Source organism: Vigna radiata, chromosome 7 (genome assembly GCF_000741045.1).
Source record: "Vigna radiata var. radiata cultivar VC1973A chromosome 7, Vradiata_ver6, whole genome shotgun sequence".
Lineage (NCBI taxonomy): Eukaryota > Viridiplantae > Streptophyta > Magnoliopsida > Fabales > Fabaceae > Vigna > Vigna radiata.
The window spans coordinates 49,683,826-49,701,247 of NC_028357.1; the positions used below are offsets into that span (position 1 = coordinate 49,683,826).

General features: G+C 34.5%; 1 protein-coding gene across 11 annotated transcripts in view; it reads left to right on the forward strand.

Annotated features, from left to right (window-relative positions):
- Positions 1-1,615: 1,615 nt before the first annotated feature.
- The window catches only part of LOC106768808 (snRNA-activating protein complex subunit), a 21,576-nt gene continuing 5,769 nt past the window's right edge, over positions 1,616-17,422 (forward strand). The window contains exons 1-12 of one of the 11 annotated variants that reach the window (XM_022784103.1): positions 1,616-1,775; positions 3,744-3,844; positions 6,151-6,303; positions 6,376-6,422; positions 6,495-6,561; positions 6,661-6,713; positions 7,648-7,705; positions 8,702-8,790; positions 8,867-8,954; positions 9,426-9,524; positions 9,818-9,943; positions 10,031-10,291. In XM_022784103.1, the coding sequence (XP_022639824.1) occupies positions 6,163-6,303; positions 6,376-6,422; positions 6,495-6,561; positions 6,661-6,713; positions 7,648-7,705; positions 8,702-8,790; positions 8,867-8,954; positions 9,426-9,524; positions 9,818-9,943; positions 10,031-10,291 (1,029 nt within the window). In that variant the 5' untranslated portion in view covers positions 1,616-1,775; positions 3,744-3,844; positions 6,151-6,162. Of the gene's footprint in view, positions 1,776-3,743; positions 3,845-4,210; positions 4,290-6,001; positions 6,304-6,375; positions 6,423-6,494; positions 6,562-6,660; positions 6,714-7,647; positions 7,706-8,701; positions 8,791-8,866; positions 8,955-9,425; positions 9,525-9,817; positions 9,944-10,030; positions 10,292-17,422 lie in introns of all 11 variants that reach the window. The other 10 variants (XM_022784104.1, XM_022784098.1, XM_022784101.1 and 7 more) reach the window with 10 other exon arrangements.

Genomic DNA, 17,422 nt, shown 5'->3' on the forward strand with positions numbered 1-17,422 from the left:
TTGAATAAAATCAACTTGAAAATGATTTTAAAATATAAAGATTAGACTTTGTAGAAACATAAAGAATGAAACAAGTGAAAAAAAAGATAGAATAGATTACCTAAAAATATAAAAGATAAACTATATAAAAATATGTAGAGTAAGTTTGCTAAAAGTATAAATCAATATGAACAGATTTTTCTAATATGTATTGTTAGACTATTGATCAATTCATTGATAGACTCATTTAATATGTGTTATTATTTAATCAATAAATGTATACACTCGTCTAATGTGTATTGTACTCGTCTAATCAGTATTTGAACATACTAGTTCAATGTGTATTGTGAGACTCATCTAATCAGATAATGTTTAAATTGATCTATAATGTATTGTTAGATTATATAATAAGTGTATAGATAAACTCTTCTAATATATATATTACAAAATTTGTCTAATTAGTGTATGACCATACTCATCTAATATGTATTCTTAGACTTGTCAATCCAATATATGAAATGATTCATTTAGTGTTTTTTTTTTTGTTAATACTCATTTAATTAGTGTATGAGCAAACTTATCTTATTTCGTCTAATCGACACGCTCATCTAATGTGTATTAATAGATTCATCTAATTTGTGTATTGATATACTTGTCTAATGAATATTGTTAGACTTATTTAATCAATATATGAATGACTCATCTAATATGTATTATTAAACTCATCTAATCAATATAATAGAATCATATAGTTTTTTTCTACACTCATCTTTGATAACATTTACGTGTTTTTATATGAGATAACACCCACCATTTTACATCCCCAAACATTACATGTGCAAGATGAATAAAAATGAGAATGAAACATATCTTAGCTAAACAATCGATATCAAGAAAGACAACCATTTTTTTCAAATGCTAGGGCTACAAAAAGGACTACAATGAATTACAAAATCAAATATAACTCATTAAGTCCAAACTTCATTTAAGTAAAATTAATGGAAAAGATATATTTATCATGCATTTAAATAAAAAAAAACCAATTAAAATGACTAAATTTTAATGGCCAAATTGATATTTTCGAAGAAATATAAGGATTAATAGAAAGTTTAAACCAAAGATAAATTAAACAACATCAGATGACTTAAAAATCAACATTTAAAACATTTATAAGTAAACTAAATACGAATAATAAAATAAATTTCTTAGAATATTATTTTCTTATATTATAATAAATAATAGGGTTAAATATGTTTTTAATCTTTTGGTTTTAGTCAATTTTCAAACTAAATTCAACTTTAGAAAACTCTGGTTTTAGTCATTTTTACCAAAATTTTTTAACTTTATTTGTTGTTTCAAACACGTTTCTCAGTTAACATTGAAACAAAAATGTGTCAAACAGTGTAAAGAATCCAAATGCTTGAAACAATAAATAAAGTTAAAAAAAATTTAGTAAAAAAGATTAAAACCAGATATTTCTAAAATTGAAGGACTAAAATGTTGCTTAGTTTAAAAATGGACTAAAACCAAAATTGTTCGGGAATAAAAACATATTTAACCCTAAATAATAAATATAACATATAAGCTTCAAATCCCTTAAAAACCAACATTTCAAACTGTATATTTAAATCTGAAATAAAGAATAAGAATAACCAATGTCGCAAGGAAGCTTGAAATTTCTCTAAAAAGAAATCATTTTTTGGTTCCGTAGTGTAGCTCTCACTCACGTTTGGGACTGCGAGGGCAAACCAACGAAGAAGACTTCGATTTGTGTCTCGGCTAATGACGGTCTCGAGGTAATTTCCTTCCCTCTGTCAAACCCTTATTTGGATATCTTCTTGAAGTTCATGCTGTAATATGCTTGCTATTGTAATCGTTTCTGATCAATATTATTTTCTGTTGATTATCATTCTTTGTATGCTTCTGATATTTGAAACACCATGTTGCTTCTTGCTGGATTTGTCTTGACTCAATCATGCCTCAAACCCTCGCTGTATAAAAATTTAACACAAAAAAGGAAGATACACATAGAGACCGACAAATGATAAGACAGAGACATATGAGATACCGCAAAATTAAGACTTGGGACAGAAAAGTATGATTTATATTGCTGCAAAGGCATCAGCCTTAATGTGTTGAGTGTTACTGTTTATGTTAATCGGTATAACAAAAAACCTGTGATATACCGACTGCAGGGAATTTGAAAGTTCCATATATTGTGAGAGGGAATTTCTTTGTCGTTAGTAAGATTGCACTGGTTTGTTTTTATTCTCGATATTTCTAAATGTTAAAAAATCAATTTAGTTTGCTACATTTGCAAAGTTACAATGGTTATATTTAATTTGGAAAATGAATATACATTTTATTTTTTCCTTTTAAAAGTAGTGTTAAGAAGTGAACTTTAACCTATCTTACAAAATCGACTTGGAAGGTTGAGTTAGGTTTAAAGTTCACTTCTTAACCTGATAATTAGGTTAGAGTCTATTCAAGTGAAATTTGTTGTTTGTTAATGTCTAGTCCCAACAAATAACAAACTTCATTTGGATAGGCTTAACCGATGTTTCCGATAGCATGTTAAGAGATGACTTTTAGATCTAAATCAATCTCACAAAACTTATAATAAAATGATATTTGTATTCACTTATATATTATAAATTATTCTTATTTTTAGTCGATGTGAGATTTTCAACACATTTCTCTTAAAGCAAGACATATATATGTTTGAGATTAAACATTATGTAGGAAAAGTGTAAATTCTTCCCAAGAAAGCTCTCCGTGTGGAGCTGTAGTGGCTAAGGACAATGTCACAGTCCTTCAACAAACTGATGATTGTTATGTAATGTAAAATAATTAGAAAGCTCTTGGAAACTAATTTTTTGTTTGATATATTTTTATCCTCCTATACTGTTCTTCTCTTTTATTCTCAATAATTTATTATTATAATGTGAAAATATGAAAGTAGAAATATGGTTCGATGCCGCACCTGACAATATCCATGGAAAAGTAATAAGCACGGTACTTCTGAAGTTTGTCCTTTGTTTGAGTGAACAGAACTTCAATTTAAAGCTTAATTTTGCAGGGTAAATATTTAGGTGTGGGATGTGCAATCTGTAGGAATTATGTTTATTCACATACCTGTCTTATATACTCAGTAATTAGCATAAGGGGCATCCTGTCAGTCTCACATTAAAGTTAACTGACAAGTTTCATGTGTAACTCGTGTATGCCATGGGGATTCACATCTAGATTTTATTGCTTGTTTACTACCACATAAGTAATCTAGGGATTAGGTGTTAATGAACACTTGACTGATGGGCCAACAACTAAATTTAATATTTTGAGTATAGATAGGTTTTTCAATTTTCATATCTGTAACTTGGATAACTTTCAATAACTCGTGGATGTAGTTCAGGATATGCATAAAATGTTTTAGATTGAATTTGAATTTCAGAAGAATTCTTTTCGTGAAGCACTTCATTTTATATTTACATTCAACAAGTGATTTAAGACTTTTGGGTTTTTGAATGCCAACAAGGTTAATACCAATGGGGTTGCTTATCAAATGATATAAAGTTGTGCACACAGAAGTCATGTCATAGATTATTGACATGATGGGTTTGGGTTTTTATTTCTGTCGAGCTTATGATGAACAACTCTGTAATTGATATTTGAAGGACATGGATTTCGTTGTATTTAACTTGTATTCTTGAGTTCATATAACTCTCAAGCTTTTGCCTGTGTTAGAACGTTTTCTTTTGATATAGGAATAGTTAAAAAGGTTATTGGGGAAATCGAAGAAATTATCGGAGAAAAGCTGACTTCGTTTTTGAACAAATAATAGCAAATCAAAAGAAGTTTACATCAGGTTTTTTAAAGCTTCATTAGCACAGTTGCTCCCGTTTGTTTAGCCATAGTAATAATTGAAGAAATATTTGTCATCAGTTTTGTTAGAAAAACTATATTTTTAAATAGTATTGTTTTTGCTGTGTAGTTCTGATTTGATTAGAAGCCACTTCTAGCTTAGTTGACTTGTTCTGTTTTGGATGTATTTACTGTTAAGATGTATGCATCATTAGTTCTTTTTTTTTTTTTTACTTTTTGAGACATAATCTCCTCATGATCAATCTTAATAGATGAAACTTCACATTGAAATGCTAGTGACTAATGATAATTTGTTGATTTTGCTGAAATATTACTGTTTCTCTACTCATGTTATTTCCAACCATGTCAGGATAAAAATCCCCGTGGACTCAATTAAATTTTTTTGATACTTTGATACTTATGCGTTGAACACAAATGATGAAAAGAAGGTGAACATTTTTTTATCAACATTGTGTTATAATATGAAATTTAAGCATGATAATGGAAGGAAGATGTTTTGTTATCTGAAATTTATAGTCAGAATTACCATGGTGGGCTATGTTATGATTTAGTTATAGGGTCATAGTTATCGTTTTGGGATGAAATTACTTTCATACTAATATAAAATCAAGTCTCACATTTGTTAGAGATAGAACCTGAAATGAGTATGTAAATGGAGCGTGACTCTCACCTCACAAGCTAAGTTCTGTACTTAGACTCAATTTACATTCTAAGATGGTAATTCAGAGTCTACACTAGATCTATTTATAAAAGGGTCACCTCTTATATTATCTACTCACCGAGCCCAATCTTATAGGATGTGAGAGGGTGTATTGGAAAAAATTGAGTCCCTTATTGCTTAAAGATAAAGTCTAAATAAAGTATGTAAATGGAGAATAACTCTCACTTTGCGTGTTGGTCTTACTGGGGTTGGGTTAAGCCAAACCCACATTCTTAGATAGATGATATATCATTTTCTCTTGCTGACAAAAAAACAAATGAGATCATCTTCTCTTCTTTCAAACCCCTTGATATTGGAGGGGAGCACAAAAATTGGATGAGGAGGGATTTTTCCTCCATTCCTCTCCGTTCCTCTCATTCTCCTTGTAAAGTTGAATCTTTATCTGATTGTTTCACTTAATGTCATATTTACTAAATATAACAATAATACACTGACACGTGAAATGTTTATAAATATCATGTCCTAATGTGTCAATATTCCGTTTACTAACAAAGATCAACTATGTGAATCCACTTTCTGCATAGCACAATTCTCAATTCACAAATGATTTTTTTATGTTATGTTTATCTATTAAGAGTGATGAGATAGTTTCCCCTTTTCCCCAATGATAAAAATTCAAGACCTTTGCCAGCCATACAGTCAATTAAGCTAGGATACATGATTCATTGAATTAAGTTTGTCCATTGTTTTGTAAACCAGCCTTCAAAATATTCACTTGAAAATTTTTGTTGAACTTTATTTTACAAAGTTCCAAAGTAAAAAAACTCCAATAACATTTGTTTTGTTCAACTTTTTATGAAATTAATTTTTTAAATTGAATAAATTTTTAAAGTAAAAAATAAAAATATATTTACATTAATTTAAAATTATAAAATATTTTAATTGACTTTTTAGTAAATATATTCTTAATTTTGCTTTAAGTATATATTTAAAATCGAAATACTATGTTTTTATTTATCTTCACTTTAGTTCTACTCTTCAACACTATATTTTATAATGCCTTTATTACATGTTTATTAATATTCTCCGATGTTTGATGTATTTTGAAAAATGCTTTTCTTATTAATTTGACTAAGAAACCAGTTTAGACAAAATAATATTTATAACTTTAACAGGTAATATACCTGTGTGGAAGATTTAAGTGGGTTGATAATCATGAAACACCAATTGGAAAAATGGGAACTTAAGAAGAATGTTGTTTTCAAAGAAATTCTGTTATCTCATGATTTTAATTATATTAGTTTTTATGTTGATAATTATTATATTCAAATGTATTTAATTTCTTTTAAGGAACAAAGTTGTTAAACTTTATCTTGGTAATTTGACATATTTATTTTAATTCATTATGTATTTATTTTTTTGCATTTTTACAATAATTAATTATGATAGAACTTTTACATGGATGATTGATCCGTGCAGTGTAGAGGCTAAAATACTTGTATTTATTAGTGTGGACTGTCCCGGCAATATCTTCCTAGCTGTTGGTTGAGAATATAATATATATTATACACAGTCACTGCCTAAATTTCAGAAGTGGTTCTCTGTGATCTGAAACTTGATTATATCAGTGAGAAGGAGGAATGGAATGTTCAATTCCAGAGGCAGCAGAATGCGATCTCTCCATTCCAATTCCGAGGGGTGGACCCATTTACGTTCCCAACATGGTCGGCCCCTCCACTAGGGTTCCTCACTTTCAGACTTCTCTTCTTTTTGAACTTCAGGTTAGCTCATTATCTCTCTTCTCTCCCCTCCCTTTCTTCTTTTCTTTTCCTAATTTATGCCTTTTCTTGCAGAATCTTGAAGCTGAATTGTCTGAAGATTTCGCTCACCTTGATATCTCGTATGGATTATTCCTCTGTACCACTATCGTCTTTCATGGGTCACCGTTAATTTATGATGATTGCCTTTGCAGGGTGGATGACCTTAAAATATTTACCGAGGACCAGTTGATGGATATCGCTCTTAAAGAAGTATTTAAGGTATTATGCACATGCACTAGCCCATGCTGTTTTTTTATTCAATTGCTGTAGTTCTTTAGGTTTCACTCCTTCACATTAGTAATGAAAGTGATATTACAGGGCACTGAGAACGATGAAAATCATCCTCCTCTTCCAGACCAACCCAATGCAAGGTCATTCTTTTTTTCTTCTTTTTGTTGTTGATATTGTTGTCGATGTTGCTCTTGTTGCAAGGATGACTTAGTTTGATTAGTGGGTAACCAAAAATGGGAATTTGAGAGAAAGTAGGAAATCTTCTAGATCTCAAATGAAAATTGTCATCTTTTGGGAGAGGGAAAATATCTAGATGGTCACCAACGTATGCCCAGTCTTATGTCATCCTGCACCTAATCCCATTGATGTTACGCCCAACAGTTTACCCAGTTTTTGTTGAAAAGTTAATTATGATGTTTATCTAAGTATATCCATCATGTATGCATACTTTGTACATGGCCATTATGGGTACGACTCAATAAAATCTTGAAACTCCAGAGGGAAAAGTATAGTATTACAAGACATACTTTTATTCTTCCTTATTTAAACTTCCTAGCTCACATTTTGGTAATTTTAATATAGTTTGTAATCTGTTTTTTCCCATCAATTTAACCACCATCTTTCATTGCTATGCCCTTATTGCTCCCAGATTGATTGTGATTATGGGTGTAAACTTTGACTTATTTATTATTCATGATGAATTTCTTTCTTTATTTTTGTTTGAGTATTTATATGTGTAATATCAATTATTTAGTTTGTATTATAATATTTAAAATAGTGACCATCCTGCTTTACTGTAGCCTGCTTTAGCAGTTTTAGAGTTGGCCTCTCAATGCCACTATCTAATATTGATAATTTAGCCTAATTTGTGTGTGTAATTTCCTGCAGATATGGTTGTAACTTCATGTATATGTGATCTTTTATTAAGTGATAGAGAATTAAGTAGTTTTCTTATACTTGTATTGAATCTATGTAAGTGCTCTGCTGGAAGCCCAACAATGGCAAAGAATGTGCATCCTATTCATTCCATTCTGTCTGAACTTCTCTCAGTTAAGTTGTTCGATTTGGCTGCAGGTGTGGTGAGAAGAAATCAAAAAGAAGGAGAAGGGGAATAAATAATTCTGTTCTTGACGTAAGCTAATTCTCTAAAAACATTTATGATTCCTTATAACTATTTGATACTTATATTATATTGCTTGCCAGTTTAATGCCTGAGATAAGTAAAGGTTATTACATGTATTAGAAGTTGAGAATTAGTCATTCTAAATTAAGTTTTTAACAGTTTATTTTGGTTTATAAAGAAAATTATACCATTCAGTTTCAATTGTTATTTTTTTGCTCCTACCAAAATGTCAAAAAACTTAAATTGCTCCTAAATAATTGAGACAAACAAAATGTGATACTGTCCAACACTCCCTTCATAATGCTAGCTAGACTGGCAATAAATGGTGAAAACTAAGAAAATAGGTAGGATTCCCCTTCACAAACACCAAAACCCAAGAAATGTTATATATAGTCTCTGTTACCCTGTCAAAGATAAAGTGATATCATGACAAAAACTGAAGAAAGGTTTTTGGTACGCTTCTCTAGCCTTTATGTTGTTAAATTAACAAATCCAGTTCTTTATAAATAGACGAGCGATTGCAAGCTATTTTGTTCTAAAGTCTAGCCTGGAGAATATTCTGTTAGTTACAATCATGGTAAGAATGTAGGGGTACAAGTAATAAACACATGACAACATTCATTGCAGCTTGGCATAGTTTATGGTATTACATGTCAGTTGAAAATAAAGTGTCCAAGTTTAGGATAATTGGATAAGCATATTAAGTGTGTTCATGATTCATACACCATAACCATTTTGAATTTATTTTTATGCTGTCATAATTTTGACTATGTTTACTGTTAGAATAGTTTAGTTAGATTATGCAAATTGTTTAAAACTGTTTCACACAGGACCTAGGCATGAATACGTGTCCAGATCTCTGGACCATTTGGCAATTGAAAAATTCCAAAATCATGTTCAGAATCAAATGTGTTGTCAAGTCAATCATACAGCGTTAACAATTTTTTTTTTTGGGTCGAAGGTGGGGGATGTTGTTATGTATCTCTTATGCATGATCGATTTCAGGTTGACTGTATAGAAAAGGTGGAACAAGTGGTGAGAATCAAACAGAAGCAGGAAGAAGACAAAGCAGCAGTCAAGCTTCATTCATTTAAGTTGGTATTGCTAATAGTTAGTGATTATTTTATTTTGTATATAAGGTCTGATTTCATGTATCTTGTCTTTGTCTAGTCCTGCTTTCAAGATCAATGAAGCTGCACATAAATCAACTAAAACGGAAAGGATGAGGACCCTTAGGTCTACGAGTTCCACCAGAAAGGTTACTTCAAAATCTTATATGATTACTTTTGCTAATGAGATTGTTTGTTCAATTTGAAACATTTTACTGATGAATCCAACTTTCAGATGAGTTAAAGTAGTTAGTTATAGCCCCTCATACGTGTACCTTCTAAGCTTTTGGCTTGCCATATATTTCCTGTTGGATTAATTATTTTATCTTGAAGTAAAGACGTATTAAACACGAGAGTTCTCAAGAAATTATATTCAACTAAAACATGAAATTTAATGAGAAATTATATCAGGAGTTACTTATGGGTTCCTTCTGTTGGGTGTTATACTTCTGTTCTTGCAGCTGACTATGGTGTAATTACACAAGTTGGTTTTGCCCTGTCTGAATGGCTGCAAGTGCAAAGTGGATATTGTAAACATACCCAAACAAGAATGAGTTTTGTGCATTTCCCCACATATTTTCTTATTTATATTCCCAATTATAATTTAGATTAATGTTTAGCAGGTCAACACTGTCAACCTTCAGGAACACGTACCTGTGCAGTATCCTGAAGTTGTTTTGTTTGTGGAGGTTTACCATAATGTTCGCAAGGGTACCAAGGTATTTTTCAAATTTAGAAGGAATAATATTCTACTTTATTGTATAAATTATCAGGTCATTGGACCTATAAATGCATCAATATGCTGGTTATTTTAGGAAATATGGACAGCTAATTCTAAGACAAATATAAAACTTATACACAATGAACACCACGGTTTTTGACAGTACTGAATACCATGCTGATATCAATTAAAATGAAATTTTATATCTGACTTGTTGAAGGGATCATGAATTGCTACCATTCTGAAATAGCAGTTTAACCAGTAGGATATCTGTTCTTTAATTTTGGGTAGATCCAGGAGTTATTAGTTCTTGGAGGACAGTCGTTAACTGCACTAAGGGACAAGATCTTTTGCTCAACAGACCAGGTGATGCACAAAGCAGGGCAGCATGATCCTTCTGGATATTTTCTCATAGAAGTATGCATTATCACTTATTCTTATCTTATGATGTTAATATGCTAATTATTTCTTCTTTGAATCTGACGACAAGCTATTTCTCTGTAGGATGTATTCTGCCCTGATTTGAGGGATCCATCGGCTATTGATCTCACAAGACCTATATTCGATTGGCTCCAAAACTCCAAGGAGGAGGCACAAAAGAAATGGGAATATATTATAACTGGGGAGCTGCAGAAGAAACAAAAGGCAATCATGGGTGAACAATCTGAATCAGAGTTGCCTCGCTTTACATCCATTGAGATGCAGAAGTTACGTTTTTGTGACTTAAGCTTTCAACTTGGTGCTGGATATCTCTATTGTCATCAGGTACATTTTTTTTGTCTCAGATTAATAGGTATGGTAAACGAAGGGTGTTTTTTTTATAATGTCAAATACCATGGTTTCACCTCCGGCACTTGATGCTAGATGTAGTCTGTTGGTTTAATTGAGTAAAACATGTTCTTTAAAGTATCCATACAGACCATGCAAAAGATGGATTAAGGATGCATGGAAGACTATTTATGCAAGTCCTCTTCTGCGGCTTGGGTTGGAAAAAGAATTTCTAAAACCAGTACCTGTTTTTCTGCACTTTTAAGTGGCTGTTATTGCTTTCAATATTGGCTAAATCACTGGGGCAGGTCACGGTAAGTTTTACCTTTTAAGGGGCAACTGATGGAGAAATAAGATGGAGAAAATACAGTGTATTCAATACACACATAGGGTCTTTTATTTATAATAGAACAAATATGGACTAATCCCAAAATACAAATAAGAAATAACAACAAACTAACTAATAAAGATAAAAGATAAAGATAATATATTTAACACTCCCTCTCAAGCTGGAGCATACAAATTGTATGTACCAAGCTTGGAACAAATAAACTCAATCCAAGGACCCCTTAGTGACTTAGTCAACACATCTGCGAGTTGATCGTTTGACCCAACAAACTCAGTATATACTTTAGTCAACAACTTTTCACGAACAAAATGACAATCAATTTCTATATGTTTAGTCCTCTCATGAAACACTGGATTTGATGCAATTTGGAGAACAGCTTGATTATCACAATACATCTTCATAGTATGGATGTCACAGAAGTTAAGCCCTTGAAGAAATTGTTTCACCTATGAGTTCACATGTGAGTGACGCCATCGCCCTATACTCGGCTTCAACTGTTGATCGAGCTACTATATTTTGTTTCTTACTTTTCTATGAAATAATGTTTCCTTCCATAAAAGCACAATAGCCTGTAGTAGACCGTCTATCAATAGGCGAACCTGCCCAATCTGTATCATAATACCCAGAGACCTGAGTGCTTCCTTTATCTTCATATAACAATCCTTGCCCGGGAGCCTTTTTGATATACCTTAGAATGCGAATGAGAGCATTCCAATGGTCAACACAAGGAGCCTGCATGAACTGACTAACCACTCCAACTGCAAAGGAAGATTTGGCCTTGTAATAGTGAGATAAACCAGTTTTCCAACCAGCCTCCTATACCTCTCTGGATCAGAGAATAACTCACCTTCTGTCCTTAATTTCTGATTTGGGTCCATGGGATTGTCTACCGGTCTATAATCAATCATGCTTGTTTCTTGTAATATATCAAGAGCATACTTCCTTTGGGATATTACAACTCCATCTTTTGATTGTGCTACTTCAATGCCTAAGAAGTATTTGAGACCTCCAAGATCCTTGGTTTGAACATGTCTATCCAAGTACTCTTTCAGTTGAGATATTCCAACAACATCATTTCCTGTAATGACAATATCATCAACATATACTATTAAGTAAACACATTTCCCAAGAGAAGAGTGACGATAAGAAACCGAATGGTCTGTTTCACTGCGCTTTAGCCCAAATTTTTGAACAATAGAGCTAAACTTTCCATATAGAGACTGATGCAATTTGCATACCATACCAGACTCCCCCTGAGCAACAAATCCAGGAGGTTGCTCCATATAAACTTCTTCCTCAAGATCACCATGTAGGAAGACATTCTTGATATCCAATTGATGAAGTGACCAATGACGAATGGCTGCCATGGCAAAGAAGAGGCGAATAGTAGTCATCTTGGCTACAGGAGAGAAAGTATCACAATAATCAAGACCATAAATCTGAGTGTAACCCTTTGCAACAAGTCGGGCTTTGAGCCGATCAATTTTGCCATCAGGGCCGACTTTAACTGCATACACCCATCGACAACCAACCACCTTTTTGCCTGGGGGAAGGGACACCGGCTCCCAAGTATTATTGTGGTGTGCATTTCTGCAATCATAGGTTGTCGCCATCCAGGATGATCAAATGCTTCTTGTACATTCTTGGGTATAGCAACAGAAGACACTGAGGATAAAAGAGAAAAACAAGAGGGCGACACTCGATGATAGCTAAGAAAATTATAAATAGGATGAGGGTTTCAAGTGGAACGAGTACCTTTTCTGAGGGCAATAGGCCATGCTGAATCATTTGCACTAGGAGGCGTGGGAGAAGGTGACGAGGAAGAAGAATCTGAAGCAGGAGATTCACCATTGTCTTGGGGAGGTAGATTATCCATTGGAGCCCTGTGCGGAATGATCGCATTATGTGGAGAAACGGGTGCAGGAGGATTGGGATCAAGACTTGGAATGACAGAGACAGGTGCAGGAGGATTAGGATCAACACTTGGAATGACCGGAATAGGAAGGACTTGGTGAAGGATAGAAACATCCTGAACAGATGGAGAGAAGTAAGGAGTTTGTTCAAAGAATGTGACATTGGCAGACATGTAATACTTCTTAGTTTCAGGAGAGTAACACTGATATCCTTTTTGGAGTCGAGAATAGCCTAAGAAGACACATTTGAGAGCGCAAGCGGAAAGTTTGTCTAGACCTGGAGGCATGTCATGAACAAAACATACACAACCAAACACTCAGAGAGGTGTATGAAAAAGAGGATCATTAGGAAAGAGAATGGAGAAAGGGATTTTATTATCAAGAGAGGAGGAGGGCATCCTATTTGTTGAAATATATTGTATTGTAGAATTGGACTTTTAGTTTTGGGCTTTTAGGTTCTGGTCCATTGTCCCTTAAAATGGACATTTTTGTGTAATAGAAAGTTAAGTGTGCAGTAATAATATTTCACTATTCCATTTTCTCTCCCAAACTTTAACATGGTATCCAGAGCAGGTTAGGGTTTGCCGTTCGCCACTACTGTCCGCGGCCACATCCGCCGTCGTTCACCGTCGCTTCCGCCACCGTCCGCCGTCGCAGCCTTTTCTCTGGCGAAGTCAAGGGTTCGGTGCGCCTCGTCGAGCGCGACCCATCCCTGGTGGTCGCCGCCTCATCCGTCTCTCGACGCGCCGTCACGCGTCGTTTCTTTCTGTCCTCTCTTGGGCACGTGGGCTTCACGCGCCGCCTCTCCCGTGCCGGAACTTCACCGCGCCACTGCCGGTCTTTTCGCGTCAGTCTCCTGAGTGTGTTGTGGTCTCTTATTTGCTGTTCCGTTGAGGGTTGCTCCGTTTAGGGTTTCTTCCCACAATCTTTTTTCCCTCTTTTTTGTTTGGCTTTATAATGGCTGGTCTTGGAACACCGTCTCTCTCTGCTGCTCCAACCATTACTTCTGCGAAACTCAACTGGAAAAACTATTTATCTTGGTCTTCTTCCGTGGAGTTATGGTTTCTTGGTCAAGGATACCATGACCATCTTGAACAAGATGTTTCCACCGTGTCTGAAGAAGAGAAATCTCAATGGCAGAAGCTTGGTTTTCAACTATGCGTTGTTCTATGGCAGTCTGTTGAACAAGAAGTCTTAGAAATTTTGAGACCTTACAAAACATGCTTCTCTTTTTGGAGAAAAGCTCAGGATATCTTTGCTAATGATGTGCAACGTCTCTTTGATGCAACTCAAAGAGTGACTTCCCTTAAACAAAACAATCATGATATGGTTGCTTACATAGGAACGGCTCGTGCTGCTGTTGAAGAATTGAAGAATTTCTTTACAGCTGATTCTTTAGAAGGCCTAAACAAGAAACTTGATAAGTTTTACATGGTGTTAATTCTAAGAGGTCTACATTCAAATTTTGATCATGTTCGTCATCAAATGTTAGCTGGTGATCAAGTTCCATCAATGGACAACTTAGTTACTCGACTTCTTCGGGTACCTTCATTAGTTAAAGATGAAAGTTCAATTAGTGGTATTGAGACATCAGCTATGGTAGCACCACAACGAAGAGGAGGAGGCAGAAGCAACGGAGGAGGACGTGGTATGCGTCCTCAGTGCACATATTGTAAAAGAATAGGCCATACTCGAGAGAAATGTTATGCCTTACATGGATATCCAGACAAAGCCGCTCATGTTTCGAAATCTGATGATCTCGAATCTAAAATTTCAAATGAAGAGTACCAATAATTTTTGAAGTATAAGTCTGGAAAATCGTCTAATCCTGGCCAATCCTCCTCCATGCCCAATGTGTCAACTGCCTGTATATCTCAATCTGTGGAAGGTCACAATCCATGGATTCTTGACTCAGGTGCCTCAGACCATATCTCTGGTATTATTTCTTCATTTTCTTCCATGTCCTCTCAGAAAATCCCTCATTTCATTACTGTTGCCAATGGATCCAAAGTTGCATCTCAGGGAATTGGCAGCGTTTCCTTATCTCCTTCACTAAATTTAAACTCTATTTTGTATCTTCCTTATTGTCCTTACAATTTAATCTCCTTGAGCCAATTGACTCGTTCCTTAAATTGTTCTGTAACCTTTACTGCTAATTCCTTTGTTATACGGGAACATGGTACGGGTTGCCTGATTGGAGAAGGACATGAGTCTCGAGGACTTTATTTTTTGAAACACGACTCTTCAGTTTCCTGCTTTACCACTTCATCCCCGAAACTTTTGCATGATCGGTTGGGCCATCCAAGTTTATCCAAGTTGAAGATAATGGTTCCAAGTCTCAAGAATGTTCAAGCCTTAGATTGTGAGTCGTGTCAGTTAGGAAAACATGTTAGATCTTCTTATCCTAAAAAGTCTAAGACACTATGTAATTTTCCTTTCTCAACTATTCACTCTGATATTTGGGGACCAAGTCGTGTTACTTCTTTTGGTTTTAATTATTTTGTAACCTTCATTGATGAATTCTCTCGATGTACTTGGGTTTATTTAATGAAAGAGAGATCTGAACTTTTGTCCATATTTATGTCCTTTATTAATGAAATTAAGAACCAATTTGGGAAGACAATTAAAATCCTTCGTAGTGATAATGCTAAGGAATATTTTTCTTCAGCGTTTTCTTCATTCTTATCTTCCTAAGGAATTTTACATCAGTCAACATGTCCTCACACTCCACAACAGAATGGTATTGCAGAGAGGAAGAATAGACATCTCATTGAAATTGCACGCTCCTTGATGTTGAATACTAATATTCCTGTGCATCATTGGGGCGATGCAGTCCTCACTGCCTGTTTTCTAATAAATAGGATGCCTTCTTCCTCTCTTGAGAATAAAATTCCTCATTCTGTCATTTTTTCAAATGACACTCTATATCATGTCTCCCCACGTGTATTTGGGTGTACATGCTTTGTCCATAATGTTTCTCCAGGTCTTGATAAGCTATCCCCAAAGGCTATTAAGTGTGTCTTCTTGGGATATTCTCGTCTTCAGAAAGGGTATAAATGTTATTCTCCCTCCACCAAAAGATATTATATGTCTGCTGATGTCACATTCTTTGAGGATACACCGTTTTTCTCGTCCTCCGTGGAGGATCGTTCATCTGTTCAACAAATGTTTCCTCTACCATCATGTGATCCCTTGGTTATTCCTGCTTCTATACCTCAAACTCAAAATGTGAATGACATTGTTCGTCCACCTCTTCTCACATATCAGCGTCAGAGACAATCTCAAGCTCAAAACAATGAAGATCCTCTAGACTCATCTCCTCCATCAGCTCACCAGACCATGGATCCTTCATCCTCCTCGCCTTCTCTTGACCCAGATGATAATTTGCCCATTGCCCTTCGGAAAGGTATTCGTTCTCTACTCGTAATCCATATCCTGTTTATAATTTTTTGAGTTATCATCGTTTGTCTTCTACCTATTTCTCTTTTGTTTCCTCCTTATACTCCTTTAAGACTCCTAATAATATTTTTGAGGCACTTGATCATCCGGGATGTCGTCAAGCCATGGTTGATGAAATGCAGGCTCTTGACCACAATGGTACTTGGGACCATGGTTATCAAACTCTCGAGTTAACTCTTAAACTCTTACGAGTTTACGTTCCCAGACATGGCTTCCGAGTTAACTCGGAAGTAAACTCTCTTCTGCGTAAACTCTGTAAAATTAATTGTGAAATCGGTAGGACCCTGTAGAATTGCGAGTTTGGAGCGATTCTACGAGCTTGAAAGGGGGAAAAATTAAGAAAAACAAGATCGTTTGGTCCTTTTTTATTATATATTTAATGAAATGCATCAAAATTAATGACAATAATTCAAGTATTTATGTTTTACAATATTTATTTTTATGAACTATATATCTATAAATTTTATTTATTTAAAGTTATATAATTTTGTAGATTTATTTGAATTAAAATATTATTTATATAGTATTTTTCATCTGAAATAAACTCTTACGAGTTTACGAGTTGAGTGTACGAGTCGAGTTTACTCGGCTCTCACGAGTTTACGTAAACTCGCGAGTTTGATAACCTTGCTTGGGACCTTGTCCCTCTTCCTCCTGGTAAGAAGCCTGTTGGTTGTCGATGAGTTTATGCTATTAAGGTCGGTCCTACTGGTGAAATTGATCGTCTAAAAGCTCGTCTAGTAGCCAAGGGATATACTCAAGTTTATAGCATTGATTATTGTGATACCTTTTCTCCTGTGGCTAAAACCAGTACAGTTCGTATTTTACTTGCAATGGCTGCCATTCGTCAGTGACCACTTTACCAGTTGGACATTAAAAATGCCTTTCTTCATGGTGATCTGGAAGAGGAGATATACATGGAGCAACCTCCTGGGTTTGTTGCTCAGGGGGAGTCTGGGTTAGTTTGTAAATTACANCGTTCCCTCTATGGCTTGAAACAATCACCTCGTGCTTGGTTTGGTAAATTTAGTCGGGTTGTGCAAAATTTTGGATTGAAGCGATGTGAGGCGGATCACTCAGTGTTTTATGGTCATTTTTCTCCTGAAAAATGTGTTTATCTCATGGTGTATGTTGATGATATTGTTATTACAGGGAATGACAACACTAAAATTACTCAATTAAAGAATCATTTGTTCAACCACTTTCAGACTAAAGATTTGGGTCGTCTAAAATACTTTCTTGGTATTGAAGTGGCACAGTCAAAAGAAGGTGTCATCATTTCACAAAGGAAATATGCTCTTGATATTTTAGAGGAAACAGGCTTGACAAATTGCAAGCCCATTGATAGTCCTATGGACTCAAATCAAAAGCTAATGAGAGATCAAGGTGAACCTTTCTCAGATCCAG